This window comes from Chlorocebus sabaeus, chromosome 12 (assembly GCF_047675955.1).
Source record: "Chlorocebus sabaeus isolate Y175 chromosome 12, mChlSab1.0.hap1, whole genome shotgun sequence".
NCBI classification, from domain to species: domain Eukaryota; kingdom Metazoa; phylum Chordata; class Mammalia; order Primates; family Cercopithecidae; genus Chlorocebus; species Chlorocebus sabaeus.
Window position 1 is genome coordinate 113,478,501 of NC_132915.1, and position 16,735 is coordinate 113,495,235.

Consider the following 16,735-nt stretch of genomic DNA (forward strand, 5'->3'; position numbering starts at 1 on the left):
GCTGGTCTCGAACTCCTGACCTTAGGTGATCCGCCTGCCTTTGCCTCCCAAAGTGTTAGGATTACAGGCGTGAGCCACTGTGCCTGGCTGAGGCGGAAGTTTGGAGATGGGCCACAAACTCCTGGCGGTGGGGCCAGCTTGGTCCCCCTGAGCAACCCCCACACACCTTCCTGAAAGCCGACAGAAGGGGTGAAGGGCCCAAGGCGGATGAGCCTTCCTCTGTGTGCCTCAACCCAAACAGGGAGAGGTGGGGATCTGCAGCAGGGTACAGGCAGGTGATCCCCCAAGGAAAGAATTCCCTGTATTGAGAGAGAAGGGGCCAAGAGGAGGAGCTTGTCAAACACCGCAGCCCCTCCCCCTCCTCTCAACTCCAGGGGGTCCCTGGTGCCAGTGTTTGGCTGATGGAGAGAACGGCAAGCGGGAGGGGGAGTGTGACCCCTGTGGGCACATGACTTCCCTCGCTGCACTGCTCCAGATAGCAGAGGTGTGGGGACGACCCTGCTTTGTCACCATTGGGGGTGTTTGCTGTTAGGTCTGCAGAATCCTCAGTTGCTATTGGAAATGGTGACATCACTGGCAGGGGCGGAGCTTCAGCCTTCCTTCAAGTTAGGGAGGGGGACGCTCACTCCAGGGGTGGAGGGGGACAAAGACAGGGTGGTGTGGACCAGAGGGATGGGTAAGGCTCTGGAAAAGGGGGCGCTGGGAGCGTATTGCGAGGGACTGGAGATGGAGCGAGGAGCGGAAGCTGAGGGTGTGAAACGGCTGGCCCCGAACACACCTCACGGGGCTCCAGTGATTCCTGGTGTCGGACCTCAGCCCCAGTCAGTGCGGGTCCAGTTTCCAGGCTCTCGCGGAAGGCCCGACTGAACACATGTGGCAGCCACGGTCACCCTCCCTATTCCTCTTAGCCCGAGGACGGGGGTCCCAAGTTACATGGCCACGTAGACTGAGCCTCTCCCTCATTTCTGAACCTTGTTGTGGGGGTTGCCTAGAGGCATGGTTTAGGGCCTCCCCCACCCCTCTAGAGCTCCAACCTGCAAGAGTCAGGACCCGAAATATTGCTGACTGTGGGTGACGACTCGTGCGCGCACACACACATGCGAGCAGGCACGACACGTTCGGTCATATTAAAAGGCACGCAAGGGTGGTGCGGGCTGCACGCGGTGACACGGACCCCTCTAACGCTCCCAAACTGAGCTCCCTGCAGGTCCCCGACAGCAGAGGCCACTGTCCCAGGACCCCTCCAGGCACGCGCTCACACGCACACGCGCGCTTCCCAGCTCACGCGCGCTTCCCGGCTCACGCGCGCTTCCCAGCTCACGCGCGCTCCGACACACACGCTCACGCGAACGCAGGCGCACGCTCTGGCGCGGGAGGCGCCCCCTTCGCCTCCGTGTTGGGAAGCGGGGGCGGCGGGAGGGGCAGGAGACGTTGGCCCCGCTCGCGTTTCTGCAGCTGCTGCAGTCGCCGCAGCGTCCGGACCGGAACCAGCGCCGTCCGCGGAGCCGCCGCCGCCGCCGCCGGGCCCTTTCCAAGCCGGGCGCTCGGAGCTGCGCCCGGCCCGCTTCAGCACCGTGGACAGCGCCGGTCGCGTGGGGCTGCGCCCGGAGCCCCTGCGCGCGCTGCCGCGCCCCTTCCCTCGGCCGACGTCCCGGGACCGCCGCTCCGGGGCAGACGTGGCGTCCACAGCCCGCGGGGCCGGGCGAGCGCAGGACGGCCCGGAAGCCCCGCGGGGGATGCGCCGAGGGCCCCGCGTTCGCGCAGCGCAGAACCAGGCCCGCGGCCCGAGCCCATGAGCACCATGCGCCTGCTGACGCTCGCCCTGCTGTTCTCCTGCTCCGTCGCCCGTGCCGCGTGCGACCCCAAGATCGTCAACATTGGCGCGGTGCTGAGCACGCGGAAGCACGAGCAGATGTTCCGCGAGGCCGTGAACCAGGCCAACAAGCGGCATGGTTCCTGGAAGATCCAGCTGAACGCCACCTCCGTCACGCACAAGCCCAACGCCATCCAGATGGCTCTGTCAGTGTGCGAGGACCTCATCTCCAGCCAGGTGCCCTCCCCCACCTCCGTCCCCCACCTCCTCCTCTTCCATTCTGCACCCCCACACCCCCAGTTTCATTCCATCCTTTCCGTGCTCCCTTCCTCCCTGGAAGACACCACCCCGGAGTCAGCTGGCTGCTTCAGGGAGGCCCTTGTCTCACTAGGAACCAAACACCAGGGTCTGCTGGCTCCCCTGTCTTGGCCTCAGACCAGTCACCTGCCACCTTGGCTGGTCCTCAGAGGGTCCCTGGGGCTCCAGCCCTGACTGGTGTGTGCAGACGGGGGGCTGGAGTGTGTCAGTGTGGGGGTGTGTATTCCAGGTATGGGGGCAGAAGTGGAGTGTGTCAGTGTGGGGGTGTGTATTCCGGGTATGGGGGCAGGAGTGGAGTGTGTCAGTGTGGGGGTGTGTATTCCGGGTATGGGGGCAGGAGTGGAGTGTGTCAGTGTGGGGGTGTGTATTCCGGGTATGGGGGCTGGAGTGTGTCAGTGTGGGGGTGTGTATTCCGGGTATGGGGGCAGAAGTGCCCGTCCAGCTACATGCCCGCCCTGCAGAGCTTTAAACAGGACGGGGCCTGGGGCCATCTTTGTTTCTGCTTCCAGGTTCTCCTGCCCTTTTTTTCTTCCCTTCCCCCGACCCTTGGGTCTGCCTGGGAAGGGTAATGGCTCAGGTGCCAAAGCAGGGCGCTTTGTGGGAGTGGGAGTGGGGGTGCACACGTGAGAGGCGTCAGGGCATGGGAGCTGTCGGCAGCCAGCGCTGCGGGGGAGGACGCGGCTCCTGGGATTTTGCCTGTCGGAGCTGTCCGCCCCTGGGCCGAGCGCCTGCTGAATTCCAATGAGACTGCAAGGATCTGCAATGCAGCCCTTTATGTAAGAGGCAGGACAGACATCCAGCCTAGCACTGCTCACACGTGCCTACTTGGTGGACACACCACATCTGTGGACATGCACGCTCACACACACAGCAAATGTTACATCAGCACACACTCATGCACCTCAGCATCACACTATTTCATATGCTCACTTGCACACATGCAGAACCATGGACACCTGCTCATGTGTCACACATGGCTTGGCATGCATTCCCAGAGGCACATGCAAACATGCGCACTTACACACATGGTTCCAGTCATGCACACGCATGTACACAAACAGACATGCTGGGGCCTGTGATCAGTATAACCATACCCTAGCACATGCGCGAACGCCTGCATGGTCACACATGGACCTATGGGTCTTTGCCAGGCACCTCTGGGTGCAGGTTGGAGGCAAGAGCTGGGGGAGGGAGAACCACTTCAAACAGCTGCAGCTGCAGGGCCCACACCAGAGTTCTTCTCAGAAATCCTCCCTCCCCACCTCACAATCCACCCCCACGCCCCAGTCCAGGACACCACGCGATGGGACTGGGGGCACACGTCTGTAGCCAGTGGCTGCGGTCACATGTTCCATCTGGGACTGGGGAGGGACACGGAAGGTGGACTCGGGAAATCCGGGAGGGGCTATTCCTGGGGAATTGCTTCAACTCACGCCCGTGTTGCTGTCTGTCTGTGGGCATGGTCCCTGGAGCAAAGGCAATACCTGTAGCTACCATTCACGGAACACACCCCTTGGCCAGGTACTGTCCTGCCACGTGGGGCCATGCAGTACACCCCGCCCCATTCACCAAAGCTCTAAGAGGCATAGGCAGAGCTGGGGACAGACTCAAGTCCTCGTTGTGTGAAGGTGGTGTGGACTCCCAGCTGCCTGCCTCCCTGCCTTGGGAGGGGCTGGGGAGAGAGGGAAGGCGTCAGTTCCAGAGGGCTGAGCCTCTGCCTTTAGATCTGCCCCATGGGGCCTTGGTCATGGGCAGAAAGGCTGGGCTGCACCCCCAATACCTCCCTTCCCTTCCTTGACGATGAGGCCAGCACTCAAATAAGGGCTGGGTGTTGTTCAGATGGAGCCCACCTCAGGCCCCGCCCCTGGAGACACCAGCAGAAGGGACCTCGGCCTCTTTGGCAGCTTCTAGCTGCTTCCCCCTGAAGTCCGGTACTGGCCATTGGAGCTGCCCGCTCTGTCTCGGGATAGGAGCTGGCCCCACCCCTGGCCCATCAGGAAGGACGGGTGGGTTCTGAGCATCAAGGCCATCATGATGCAGGACCAGCTGTCCTCCCCAGTCCACCCTGGGTGCGTCCTGTGCTCAGGGTCCCCGGGACATCCCCAGGGCAGGCCTTCATCTGGCCCTTGAGGGGCTCAGCCCCTGCACGGCCCCGGTGAGCAATGTGAGAAGAGTGAGGGGAGGTCCGGGTGGGGTCTGCCCTCCCCTGTGTCCCCTTAGCCCCTGCTCTGCCTCTGCCCCTCTGCGATTGACTGATAAAGGATGATGATGGGGTCTCCCTCCCCCACCCTGTGGGCATGTGTGCATCTAGGCCTGGGCATGTAGCATGTACCCAAATTGTGCCCCCACCCCCCTTAGCCTGCTGGGTTTGGCCTCTGCTGCTTCCAGATCTCAGCCTGTAGCCCAGTGCCTGGCCCACCCCTGGCTCAAGCTGACCCTGTCTCCTGTGTCCACAGGTCTACGCCATCCTAGTTAGCCATCCGCCTACCCCCAACGACCACTTCACTCCCACCCCTGTCTCCTACACAGCCGGCTTCTACCGCATCCCCGTGCTGGGGCTGACCACCCGCATGTCCATCTACTCCGACAAGGTAAGCCTGATTGCCAGACCAGGCCTGCCGGCCCTCAGCCCCAGTGCACAGCCCGGCCACTCCAGGAGCAGCCGGCCGACCCACTCACAGGGAACTCACACACCACACACTCACAGCCACACAGCTCCCCCATATTCATGCACGTCTGCACCCTCTCACGTGTCCAACTCACACATCTGCAAACACAGTCACATGCACACTCACATGCTCTTACACACACAATACACTGTCTCATGCATAAAGAGGGCTCACATGGAGCCCAGCACGTGCCCCCAGCCCAGAGCAGGCCAAAAGGAGGGGGCACACCTCACACACTCACACATCACACACTCACACATTCATACTCATAGCACCCACACACAACACTGCTGTGCTCACCCTCCCCACACATGCACACTGGCACACCCACGGATTCACACAAAGTCACACACAATCACTGGCACAGGCACCAGTGACACACCCTCAGGAGGAGAGGGCCCATGGGCTGGGAGAAGGGATGGCTGGGAGGCTTTCCAGACAGGTGGGCTTTGAAGGGAAGTTTGGAGAGCTGGGGGTTGCTCCAGGAGGAAAGGGGTGTGCACACAGCCAGGGTGGTGGGGCCAGCCTTTCCCACTGCAGGCATGGGTGGACAGCAATGTCTGCAGTTCCATGGCGTAAATGAGGATGCAGCTCAGGGTGGGGCGCTGGCCTGGGGGCTTCCAGCCTCTAGGGCTGAGGGCACCTTGGCTCAGCCTCCTGCAGACCCTCCTGGCCCACAGGCTAGGAGGAGGGCCTCTGTCCAATCCTGGAACAGCCGCTGAAGAGGGGAGAGGTCATCCAGTCAGTTTTGCAGGAAACTCCAAGCCAGAGAGCCATGGGGGCTTGCTCTAGGTCACACAGCCCTCCGTCTACCCAGGATGCAAACTGGGCACTGAGAGGCTGACCAACCTGGGGCCACTGACTGACAGACCTGCAGGGCCACTTGGCAGCGGACACCCTGTTTGGTGCCAGTGCTGAGGAGCCAGAGGGCTGGGCTGTGCAGCCAGGCTTCCGGGTCCCCCATCTTCTCCAAATTCCTCCTGCCCAGAGTCCACAGTCCTCAGTAACATTGCCTTAAAGCACAGGGTTCGCCCCAGCTAGGCCCAGGCTCTTCTGGGAGGATGGAAGGCCCCAGAGGCAGGAGCTGAGAGAGACTGGAACAGCCACCTTCCTGAGGCTCTGAAGGCCCTGGCACGCCCCTCAGCACCCAAACTGCTCCTCCCAGGTGACTTCACCCCTGGCCATGAGAAGGGGGGGGGTCTCATTCCTGTGCCCTCAGGCACGACCTCCTTCGCCTCCCTGGGCACCAGTTTCCTCACATGCGAAGGAGAGAAAATGGCCTTACCCAGGAAAGCAGCCAGTGGCTCAAATGAAAGCCCAGGGAAAGGGATGCCCCAGGGCAGGGCCAGCCCAGCATGTGCCCCCAGCCCAGAGCAGGCCAAAGGGAGGGGCACACCTCACAGCTACACCCTGGCCTTACTATGGTCTATACACTACAACCAACCTGTGCCCAAAGCATGAACCGGCAAGGCCAGGTCAGAGCTAGTCCAAGATCTCAAGCACAACCTGCCTTGCAGCCGCGTCACCAGGTGGACAGAGAGAGGCAGGGAACGTTCTGGCACCTCAAGGGACTGCCCCAGGCCACAAAGAGGGAACAGGTGAAAAATAACCTGGAGGCCTCAGAGAACCACAAGATCAGTGTGAGTCCACAGCGACACTGAAGGAACCAGGGCTCACCTGGACAGACACAGAGAACCGAAGCAGAGTGGCGCAGAGCCTGCTCCACTCCCCGCGGTGCCACGGCACTCCCTGGCAGCTTGCGGCCAGGGAAAGCAAGCCAGGGCAAGCGAGCACCACGCTTTCGCCTGGGGAGATGAAGCCTTTAGCCCCAAGAGCGAATTCTCCTTCATACATAGAGTTTAAATTTGGGAGGACTCTGGGCAGCCCCAGGGGATCTTCGAGGCGCTATGTGTCATCAAGAACTTCCTCAGCTCAGCTTGTCCAAAGGTGGTGGGCTGCAGGGGAGGGGGTGAACTCATCCCAGGAACGATTCCACAGAAACCCACGACCCTTAGGGTGCTATGGGGCCAACACCAAACCTCCTCCATTTCCGAGATTATATGTGAGAGGAGAGGCTGGGGTGGGAGAAAGAGGGGTTCCCGGGGTCTAGAAAGTGTCCCCAGGGTCGTGGGGACAGGGGTGGATGAAAGGAGGGGGTCCCAGGGTCTAGAAAGTGTCCCCAGGTTGGCCGGGCACAGTGGCTCAATCCCAGCACTTTGGGAGGCCGAGGCAGGCGGATCACGAGGTCAGGAAATCGAGACCATCCTGGCTAACACGGTGAAACCCCGTCTCAACTAAAAATACAAAAAATTAGCCGGGCATGGTGGCACGCACCTGTAGTCCCAGCTACTGGGGAGGCTGAGGCAGGAGAATGGTGTGAACCTGGGAGGCGGAGCTTGCAGTGAGCCGAGTTCCCGCCACTGCACTCCAACCTGGGCGACAGAGCGAGACTTCGTCTCAAAAAAAAAAAAAAAAAAAGGAAGTGTCCCCAGGGTGGTAGGGACAGGGGTGGGAGACAGAAGGGGTCGCAGGGTCTAGAAAATGTCCCCAGGGGAGTGGGGACAGGGTAGGAGGAATGGGGTCCCAGGATCCAGAAAGTGTCCCCAGGGAGGTGGGGACAGGGGTGAGAGGAAGGGGGTCCCAGGGTCTAGAAAGTGTCCCCAGGGTGTTAGGGACAGGGGTGGGAGACAGGAGGGGGTCCCAGGGTCTAGAAAGTGTTCCCAGCGGGGTGGGGACAGGGGTGGGAGACAGGAGGGGGTCCCAGGGTCTAGAAAGTATCCCCAGCGGGGTGGGGACAGGGTTGGGAAGAAGGGGGTCCCAGGGTCTAGAAAGTGTCCCCAGGGTGTTAGGGACAGGGGTGGGAGACAGGAGGGGGTCCCAGGGTCTAGAAAGTGTCCCCAGCAGGGTGGGGACAGGGGTGAGAGGAAGGGGGTCCCAGGGTCTAGAAATTATCCCCAGCAGGGTGGGGACAGGGGTGGGAGGAAGGGGGTCCCAGGGTCTAGAAAGTGTCCCCAGGGTGTTAGGGACAGGAGTGGGAGACAGGAGGGGGTCCCAGGGTCTAGAAAGTGTCCCCAGCGGGGTAGGGACAGGGGTAGGAGGAAGGGGGTTCCAGGGTCTAGAAATTGTCCCCAGCCGCGTGGGGAAAGGGTGGGAGGAAGGGGGTTCCCAGCCTCCCGCGGGTGTTCCAGCGGCGGGAGGCGGATGGGAGGGCGGGTCTCCACGGGTCCCCCTCAGCCCGCCGTGCTCCCCTCTCCCACAGAGCATCCACCTGAGCTTCCTGCGCACCGTGCCGCCCTACTCCCACCAGTCGAGCGTGTGGTTCGAGATGATGCGTGTCTACAGCTGGAACCACATCATCCTGCTGGTCAGCGACGACCACGAGGGCCGGGCGGCTCAGAAGCGCCTGGAGACGCTGCTGGAGGAGCGTGAGTCCAAGGTGAGGGTCGGCGCCGCAGGCGGGCGCCTGGCGGAGCCGAGGTGCAGGACGGGCCGCCGTGTGTCTGTGGCTCCGTGTGTGACACCCTCTTCTTTCCATCGTGCATGGTCAGCACCACCACGTCTGGCGAGCGCCCGCCCCAGCCTGTCCTCGGCTCATTTCACTCGCTTTTGCCATTAGTCGAAATCTCCTTCGTGTCAGTCCCTGCGGGGCGAGGGCCAGACCACCTGGAGCTCCGCAAACACCCCTGCCCCGCGCCGCCCCGCGCCGCCCCGCGCTGCCCCGCGCCCTCGTCCCTTCCTCCTGCCCGCGCCCCTCGCTCCCTGGAGGCCCCAGCCGGGCTCGGGACTCGTCACCCTTCCCGCCCACCCTGTCCTGAGTTCCCAGCAGTCTCCCTCCGGGCAAGGTCTCCCCTGTACATGGCCCCCACATACCGCCCCTGCAATCCTGTCCCCTCCGGCTGGGCCCATTCCCTGTCCTCCCCCGCGTGGCCTCCCCTGAAGCTCTGCACCTCACAACTCAGCAAAGCCCCATCCACAGACACCTGCCCCCCAGCCCGGACCGCCCCTGTGGGCTCCACTCCCCTCCTTGCCCCCACCACAGGGCTCCCTCCACACTCCTCACCAAGACCAATTAGCCACCTGGTTCTAGGACACACTGACCCCCAATACAGCCAGGCGTCCAGTCTGTGGGGCTGCAGAGAGATCAGAGCTGGGATTTGAGGGGGTCCAAGCGACCCCTGCCCCCTTCCTTACCACTCCCATTTGCAGTCTGGGGCAGAGCTGGTGCTTGGCTGCAGGACCCCCAGAGCCCTGGGTGCTCAGCACCTGGGCAGGCTCCTGGTCAAGCAGTGGGAGGAGGCCCAGGCTGAGGAGGGCCAGACCTACGGGTGGCTGGGAGCATGTTTCGTGTCAGAGCTGGCTTCATCGAACTTAGGGCCAACCTGGCACCCCCAAAGCACCACAGGCCCCGGGAGGGACCAGAGGGCACGGGTCGGGGGTAAAGCCAGGGGCAGACCAGAGGGTCCTGGAAGTCCTGTCATGGGGGTTCTGCTGAGTCTTGGGGGGGAGGGGCATGAGCACCGAGGGCCTCACCCAAGACAGTGCCCCTCACCCCAGTGCCCGACAGGCCCCTCACCTTCTGGCGTGCCCACCCACGGCCACGGACTCCCATCACACACTCACCCCTGCACACTCAACCGCTTACTTTCACTCACAGATGCACGCACACATTTCCATCACACTCCACACCTCCGGCCACAGGCTCAGGCCACGCTTGCCTCCATGCAGCTCCAGCGCCACACACACACCTGGACACATGCACAGGTGCACTCCTCACACATACACCTGTACACACACACAGGTGCGCGCTCCTCACACACCTGGACACGAGTTCAGGTGCACTCCTCACACACACACCTGGACACGCGCACAGGTGCGCTCCTCACACACACACCTGGACACGTGCTCAGGTGCGCTCCTCACACACACACCTGGACACACACACAGGTGTACTCACACACACACCTGGACACGTGCACAGGTGCGCTCCTCAAACACACACCTGGACACGCGCACACGTGTGCTCCTCACTCACACACCTGGACACGCGCTTCCACACACACACACCTGGACATGAGCACAGGTGCGCTCCTCACGTGCATGCTCACCCTCACTTGCGCCGACCAGCACACACACAGACATGCACTCACACACACGCACACACATACACATGCACACACACGCACACATGCACACATGCACACCCACACGCACACATGCACACATACGCACACACGCACACATGCACATGCACACACACAAAGGCGTGCTCAGACCATCTGGCCCTTCCGCAACCTTCACAGGCTTTTGCGGACTAACCCTCCCATTCAGACACCCACAGGCGCATGCCACCTCTGCAGGTGCACGTATGCACACACACCCTCTTGGACACATATGCGAGCCGATGGGCATGGGCACCCCAGTTAGAGAGGACACCTCGGTCTCTTGAGAGGCAGAGGGAGGCCAAGGAGAGGGAGGGGGAGGGACATGGGGACAGGCCCCGGGGGGCTGCTCACCTCCCACTCAGGACTGACACGGGTTGGAGTGGGCACTGCTGGGGCCACACAGCAGGTGCATGCAGGGTGGGGGTGGCAGGTGGGGCCCCCTCCGAATGGTGGACGCGGACAGGGCCTCCCTTTCTCCTGAGAGCGACCGTTTCCAAGAGCACAGCTTCGTGGCAGGGAGCCTCCATGGCCCCGCCCCCACGACCCTCACCCCCCCAGCTCCGCCCCCGGCCCCCAGCCCCGCCCCGGGCCTCGGTGTTTGCGAGCTCCAGGTAGGAGCCCGTCTGCAGACGTGCCGAGGAGGTGGTGTGATTGCTTTAGCGCCGTCATTTTCAACCGTTTATAATCTTCTTCTGTGTCTGCATATTTTCTCTGTGCACATTATTCATCAGAGTAAAAAAAGGAACTATGAAAACCTCGACCAACTGTCCTATGACAACAAGCGCGGACCCAAGGTATATATGCATGGACGTGCACGCCACCCACGGCTAGGGAGCCCTGGCCTCGGCGCCTCGGCCACTAGGGCCACTGTCTGGCCCAGCCGCCGAGCCGCAGGCCCAAGCAATGAGGAGAGGCAGCCGGCAGCAGGCAGGAGAGGGCAGGCAGGAGAGGGCAGGCGTGGCGGCGTGGGTGCCTGAGGCCCACCCGCCGTGACCCTAGCCTGCACCCTCGAGGCAGGCGCGGCTGCAGGAGGAGCTGCTCTCCGGGAAGTGCATGCGAATCTCCGGGACCCCCAGGGTTTCCTCGTGGAACCCGGGAGGGAGCCCGCCCGCCTGGCCACCCACTCGCCGGGGCTGGGCTGCTCCTGCGGGGGCCTGCGGAATCAGACCTCAGAGGACCTCCCATGGTTTTGGAAAAGTCAGCCCCATCTCTTTTCCTGGTTGCATTCCAAAACTCTTTTCTGTTTCCCGTCCGCTGCACGCCTCCTGAGTCTGGGTCCACTTCAGCTTGCATGCTCAGTGCAAAGATGAGGACAGGAGTGAGGTGGAGAGAGAGACCCAGAGAGAGAGCAGAGAGAGCACAGAGCGAGCACAGGTGAGCGCGCAGGCTGAAGACAGGACAGGACCTGAGAGGCGAGGCCAGGCCAGGCGAGGACTGAGGAAGGCAGGCAGAGGCACAGGTGGCAGGCGCAGACCATGGCAGCCCTAGCTAAGCTGCCTCGGGGTTCCCAGCGGCTCCAGCCCGACTCTCACCCCTGAGGTGCTATGTCCCCTGCCCCAGCTGCCTGCTAACATTCTTGTTCACACCGCAGGCAGAGAAGGTGCTGCAGTTTGACCCAGGGACCAAGAACGTGACGGCCCTGCTGATGGAGGCAAAAGAGCTGGAGGCCCGGGTCATCATCCTTTCTGCCAGGTGAGGCTGGGCAGGGCCCTACACACTGCACACAGGGTGGTACCTGGCCGAGTACCCACCATCTGAGCCAGAGCTGGGACATTCTTGGGCACAGTGACCTTCAGCTTCCAAAGCACCTTCACCAAGGACAGCCACACCCCACCCGCTCTCACGCCCACACTCCTATCGGCATGGCTGATGTGACACCCTCCATCTGTGCCTCCCTCCCTGGGCCCTTCCCCATTCCACAGTCACATACTGCCTCTGCCCTGAGCTGGGCTGTGGGAGAGGGAGATGGAGGAGACCCTGCCCTTGGGAATCTCTGCAACTCAAGGGGGCAAACCTGTGCAAACAAGGCCCAGGGCTGGGGCCAGGGACAAGGCCCAGGGAAGTGATGTGCAGATGTGCCAGGCGAAAAGGCCCATGGCAGGGAGAGGGCCAGACTTCCCGACTGAAGGATTGCAACAACTGGAGCAGCAGCTTAAGGGGAAATCAGTTAGGTATCAGGCTGCTCTGGACAGGATCCGGTGCCACAGTGCAACCTCGGCAGAAGCCCACTGTAAAAAGCTCCCTATTTGCAAATGGCTAGGTTCTCCTGGGAAGGGAAAGGCTGGGTGACTGAGAATAGGAAAAGCAGGAGTGGGGAAGGGCAGGGTGAGTAGCCTTGCCCCATGGGACAGCCAAAACCCCACTGTCCCTGACCTAAAAGCTCTGCTAGGCTCCAAGAGAGTGGAGCAAAACAGCATCGAAACGCCCAGAGGAACACAGCCCAACCCTCCAGCCCTGCATATGGGAAAGAGCCAGCGACACTCTCAGTCCCAGGGAAGGCCACCATTTCCATGGGTCCGTCAAACGAACCTCTGGCACCGAGACAGGTGCAGCCCCCTCACCAGGGCAGAGCGCAGGATGCGGCCAGCCAGGGCTCCTCGGGCTAGAAGGCAGGAATCTCCCCAGCCCAAGGCAGGGTTGTTTCTTAGAGCTGCCCACGAGGCCAAACCTGCTTCTCCCGCAGCTGCTATAAAAAGGCACTAATCATCCCCCATTACGCCCCCCGCACTCGGCTTTAGGCTCATAGGTCTCTTGTCCACTCTACTCATCCAACTGTGGGCCCCAGGGAGGGATGGCCTGGCTCCAGGAAGAAAGATTTTTAAAGATTTGACCAGGCAAGGTACGCGTACGCACTGGTCCCAAGGAAAGAATGCCCCGCCCAGAAAAAAGCCCCGCCCAGGGAAAGCCCAAACCAGAAAAAAGCCCCGCCCAGGGAAAGCCCCGCCCAGAAAAAAGTCCCGTCCGGAGAAAGCCCTGCCCAGAAAAAAGAACTGCCCAGGGAAAGCCTAGCGCAGAAAAAAGCCCCGCCCAGAAAAAGGACCAGCGCAGGGAAAGCCCCACCCATAAAAAAAGCCCTGCCCCGGGAAAGCCCCGCCCAGGGAAAACTCCGCCCAGAAAAAAGCCCCGCCCAGGGAAAGCCCCACCCAGAAAAAAAGCCCCGGCCAGGGAAAGCCCAGCCCAGGAAAAGCTCCACCCACAAAAAAGCCCCGCCCCGGGAAAGCTCCGCCCAGAAAAAAGCCCCGCCCCGGGAAAGCCCAGCCCAGAAAAAAGCCCCGCCCAGGGAAGGCCCCGCCCAGAAAAGAAGCCCCGCCCAGGGAAAAACTCCGCCCCAAAGAAAGCCCCGCCCAGGGAAAGCTCCGCCCAGATAAAGCCCCACCCAGAGAAAGCTCCGCCCAGGGAAGGCCCTACCCAGGAAAGCCCCACCCAGGGGAGGCCCCGCCCAGGGAAAGCTCCTCCCAGAAACGTCTCACCCCGGGAAAGCCGCTACCAGAAAAAGCCCCGCCCAGAAAAAGCACCACCCAGGGAAAGCCCCGCCCAGAAAAACTCCCTCTGAGAAAAAGTCCAGCCCAGCAAAAGCCCAGCCAGACTCTCAGAAGTTTATTTTCTTTTTTCGTTGTTTTTTTTTTTTTTTTTTTTTTTTTTTTGAGACGGAGTCTTGCTCTGTAGCCCGGACTGGAGTGCAGTGGCCGGATCTCAGCTCACTGCAAGCTCCGCCTCCCGGGTTCCCGCCATTCTCCTGCCTCAGCCTCCCGAGTAGCTGGGACTACAGGCGCCCGCCACCTCGCCCGGCTATTTTTTTTTTTTTTTGTATTTTTAGTAGAGACGGGGTTTCACCGTGTTGGCCAGGATGGTCTCGATCTCCTGACCTCGTGATCCGCCCGTCTCGGCCTCCCAAAGTGCTGGGATTACAGGCTTGAGCCACCGCGCCCGGCCTTCTTTTTTCGTTGTTTTAAGAGGGAGTCTTGCTCTGTCCTCCAGGCTGCAATGCAGTAGCACAATCTCAGCTCACTGCAATCTCTGCCTCCCGGATTCAAGCGATTCTCCTGCCTCAGCCTCTCAAGTAGCTGAGACTACAGACACACGCCACCACACCGGGCTAATTTTCATATTTTTAGTAGAGACGGGGTTTCATCATATTGGCCAGGCTAGTCTCGAATTTGTGGCCTCTTTTTTTTTTTTTTTGGAAACGGAGCCTCATTCTGTCACCCAGGTTGGAGTGCAGTGGCTCGATCTCGGCTCATTGCAAGCTCCACCTCCCGGGTTCACGCCATTCTCCTGCCTCAGCCTCCCAAGTAGCTGGGACTACAGGCACCTGACCCCACGCCCGGCTACTTTTTTGTATTTAGAGTAGAGACGGGGTTTCAACGTGTAAGCCAGGATGGTCTCGATCTCCTAACCTTGTGATCTGCTCGCCTCGGCCTCCCAAAGTGCTGGGATTACAGGCGTGAGCCACCTCCATCACAGAGCTGGAGAGAGATTCTGTAGCTGTGATGGGATAAAAGGATGGATACGCAGGTGAACAAATGAACAGACAGCTGGCTGGAAAGTGGAAGATTTCTTCATCCCAGATGGGGCAACTCAAGGAGTCGATTACCCTAAAACACACCCGTTCCACTGTTGGGCACTTTTGCAATAGACAAGTTCACATCAAGCTAGACCTGCCTGATCCCTACATTCTAACTGGAGTGATCAACAGGACATGGGAGAGAAAACCACACACAAAACCAATCCACAGAACACTGCCATGCCCAGGTCCCCAGAGAGAAGGGAGGGAGCATTTTCTCCACTGTTTTCTGTCGGCCAATGAGCCCCTGAGCCATGCACTACAGTCCCACAGGTTGACCCCGTGTTGCCAGCCTCAGGGTTAAGGTCATGTTTCCAGACATGGCCCTAAGAAAAAGGCCAGCCCAGAGAAAGGGACATGGTCAGGGCAGACAGGTGCATGCACCAGGAACCATGTGCATACCACACATCCATGCACATGAGCACACTCCACACACCACCTGTGTATGCACATACCATACACACGTGCACAAATGCATGTACACATACTATAGTCATACCACACATACATCTCTACCCACACATGCAGAATCATGGACAGGTCATACACAACACATACACATGTACCCACACGCCATATACACACCATATGTACCATGCATACACCTTACACACACGTGCACAAATACATGTACACACCATCACTCCACTCATACATCTCTACCCACACATGCAGAATCATGTACAGGTCACACACAACACATACACATGTGCACAAATGCCATATACACACTACATGTACACACATGCACCATGCATACACCATCTACACATCTGCACAAATGTATGTACACACCATAGTCACACCACACATACATCTCTACCCACACATGCAGAATCATGTACAGGTCATACACAACACATACACATGTGCACACACGCCACATACACACTACATGTACACACATGCACCATGCATACACCATACACACGTGCATATACACATACAGGTACAGGCACACACACCACCATATACACCACATACAAAGATACGCACTGATATATGCACACCTACTTACATGTACCCACAGCACACATGCACATGCATCACAACACACATGTGCAGCACACACACCACGTGCACACCCATACACCCATGCTACATACATGCCATGCCCCACGCATATGCATACACTGACCACAGCACGCATCAACCACACACCCACCAACGTACCCCTTTCTTTTTTTTTTTTGGGACAGAGTCTTGCTCTGTTGCCCACGCTGGAGTGCAGTGGCGTGATCTCAGCTCACTGCAACCTCTGCTCCCTGGGGTTCAAATGATTCTCCTGCTTCAGCCTCCTGAGTACAGGTATTACAGGCATGCGCCACTGTGCCTGGCTAATTTTTGTATTTTTATTAGAGATGGGGTTTCACCATGTTGGCCAGGCTGGTCTTGAACTCCTGACCTCAGGTGATCCACCTGCCTTGGCCTCCCAAAGTGCTGGCATTATAGGCATGAGCCACCGCCCTTGGCCTTTTGTGTGTGTGTGTGTGAGGCAGAATCTTGCTCTGTCACCCAGGCTGGAGTGCAGTGGCACAATCTTGGCTCATTGCAACCTCGGCCTCCTAGGTTCAAGTGATTCTGGTGCCTCAGCCTCCCGAGCAGCTGGAATTACAGGTGCAGGCTACCATGCCCAGCTAAGTTTTGTATTTTCAGTAGAGACAGGGTTTCGCCATGTTGGCCAGGCTGGTCTCGAACTCCTGGCCTCAAGTGATCCACCCACCTCGGCCTCCCAAAGGACCAGGATGACAGGCGTCAGCCACCACTGCCCCCAGCTCCAACATACTTTTTTTTTTTTTAGATGACATCTCACTCTGTCACCCAGGCTGGAGTGCAGTGGCGCGATCTTGGCTCACTGCAACCTCTACCTCCCAGGTTCAACCAATTCTCCTGCCGCAGCCTCCTGAGTAGCTGGGATTACAGGCATGCACCACCACCCCGGCTGATTTTTTTGTATTTTTGGTAGAGACAGGGGTTTCTCCACGTTGCTCAGGCTGGTCTTGAACTTCTGACCTCAGGTGATCCACCCACCAAAGTGCTGGGATTACAGGCATGAGTTACTGTGCCCAGCCTCCAACATACTTCTTGAATCCGTGCAATGGCTCTGGACTGTCAGGGCTGGAAAGGACTCTCCTCTCACGTGCTGAGCTCCTTGGAATGGAGGCCAAAGTCCCACAGCAGAGGCCAACTGGCCCACCCAGCATGCCCA

At 60.0% G+C, this 16,735-nt stretch overlaps 1 protein-coding gene across 9 annotated transcripts in view; it reads left to right on the forward strand.

Moving 5' to 3' along the window:
• The first annotated feature begins 1,341 nt into the window (after nucleotides 1-1,341).
• Nucleotides 1,342-16,735, forward strand: part of GRIN1 (glutamate ionotropic receptor NMDA type subunit 1) — a 29,576-nt gene continuing 14,182 nt past the window's right edge. For 3 of the 9 annotated variants that reach the window (XM_008005511.3, XM_037987047.2, XM_008005516.3), the window contains exons 1-4: nucleotides 1,461-2,050; nucleotides 4,588-4,722; nucleotides 8,060-8,236; nucleotides 11,554-11,654. In XM_008005511.3, coding sequence (XP_008003702.1) covers nucleotides 1,793-2,050; nucleotides 4,588-4,722; nucleotides 8,060-8,236; nucleotides 11,554-11,654 — 671 coding nt within the window. In that variant the 5' untranslated portion in view covers nucleotides 1,461-1,792. Of the gene's footprint in view, nucleotides 2,051-4,587; nucleotides 4,723-8,059; nucleotides 8,237-10,693; nucleotides 10,757-11,553; nucleotides 11,655-16,735 lie in introns of all 9 variants that reach the window. The other 6 variants (XM_008005514.3, XM_008005510.3, XM_008005508.3 and 3 more) reach the window with 3 other exon arrangements.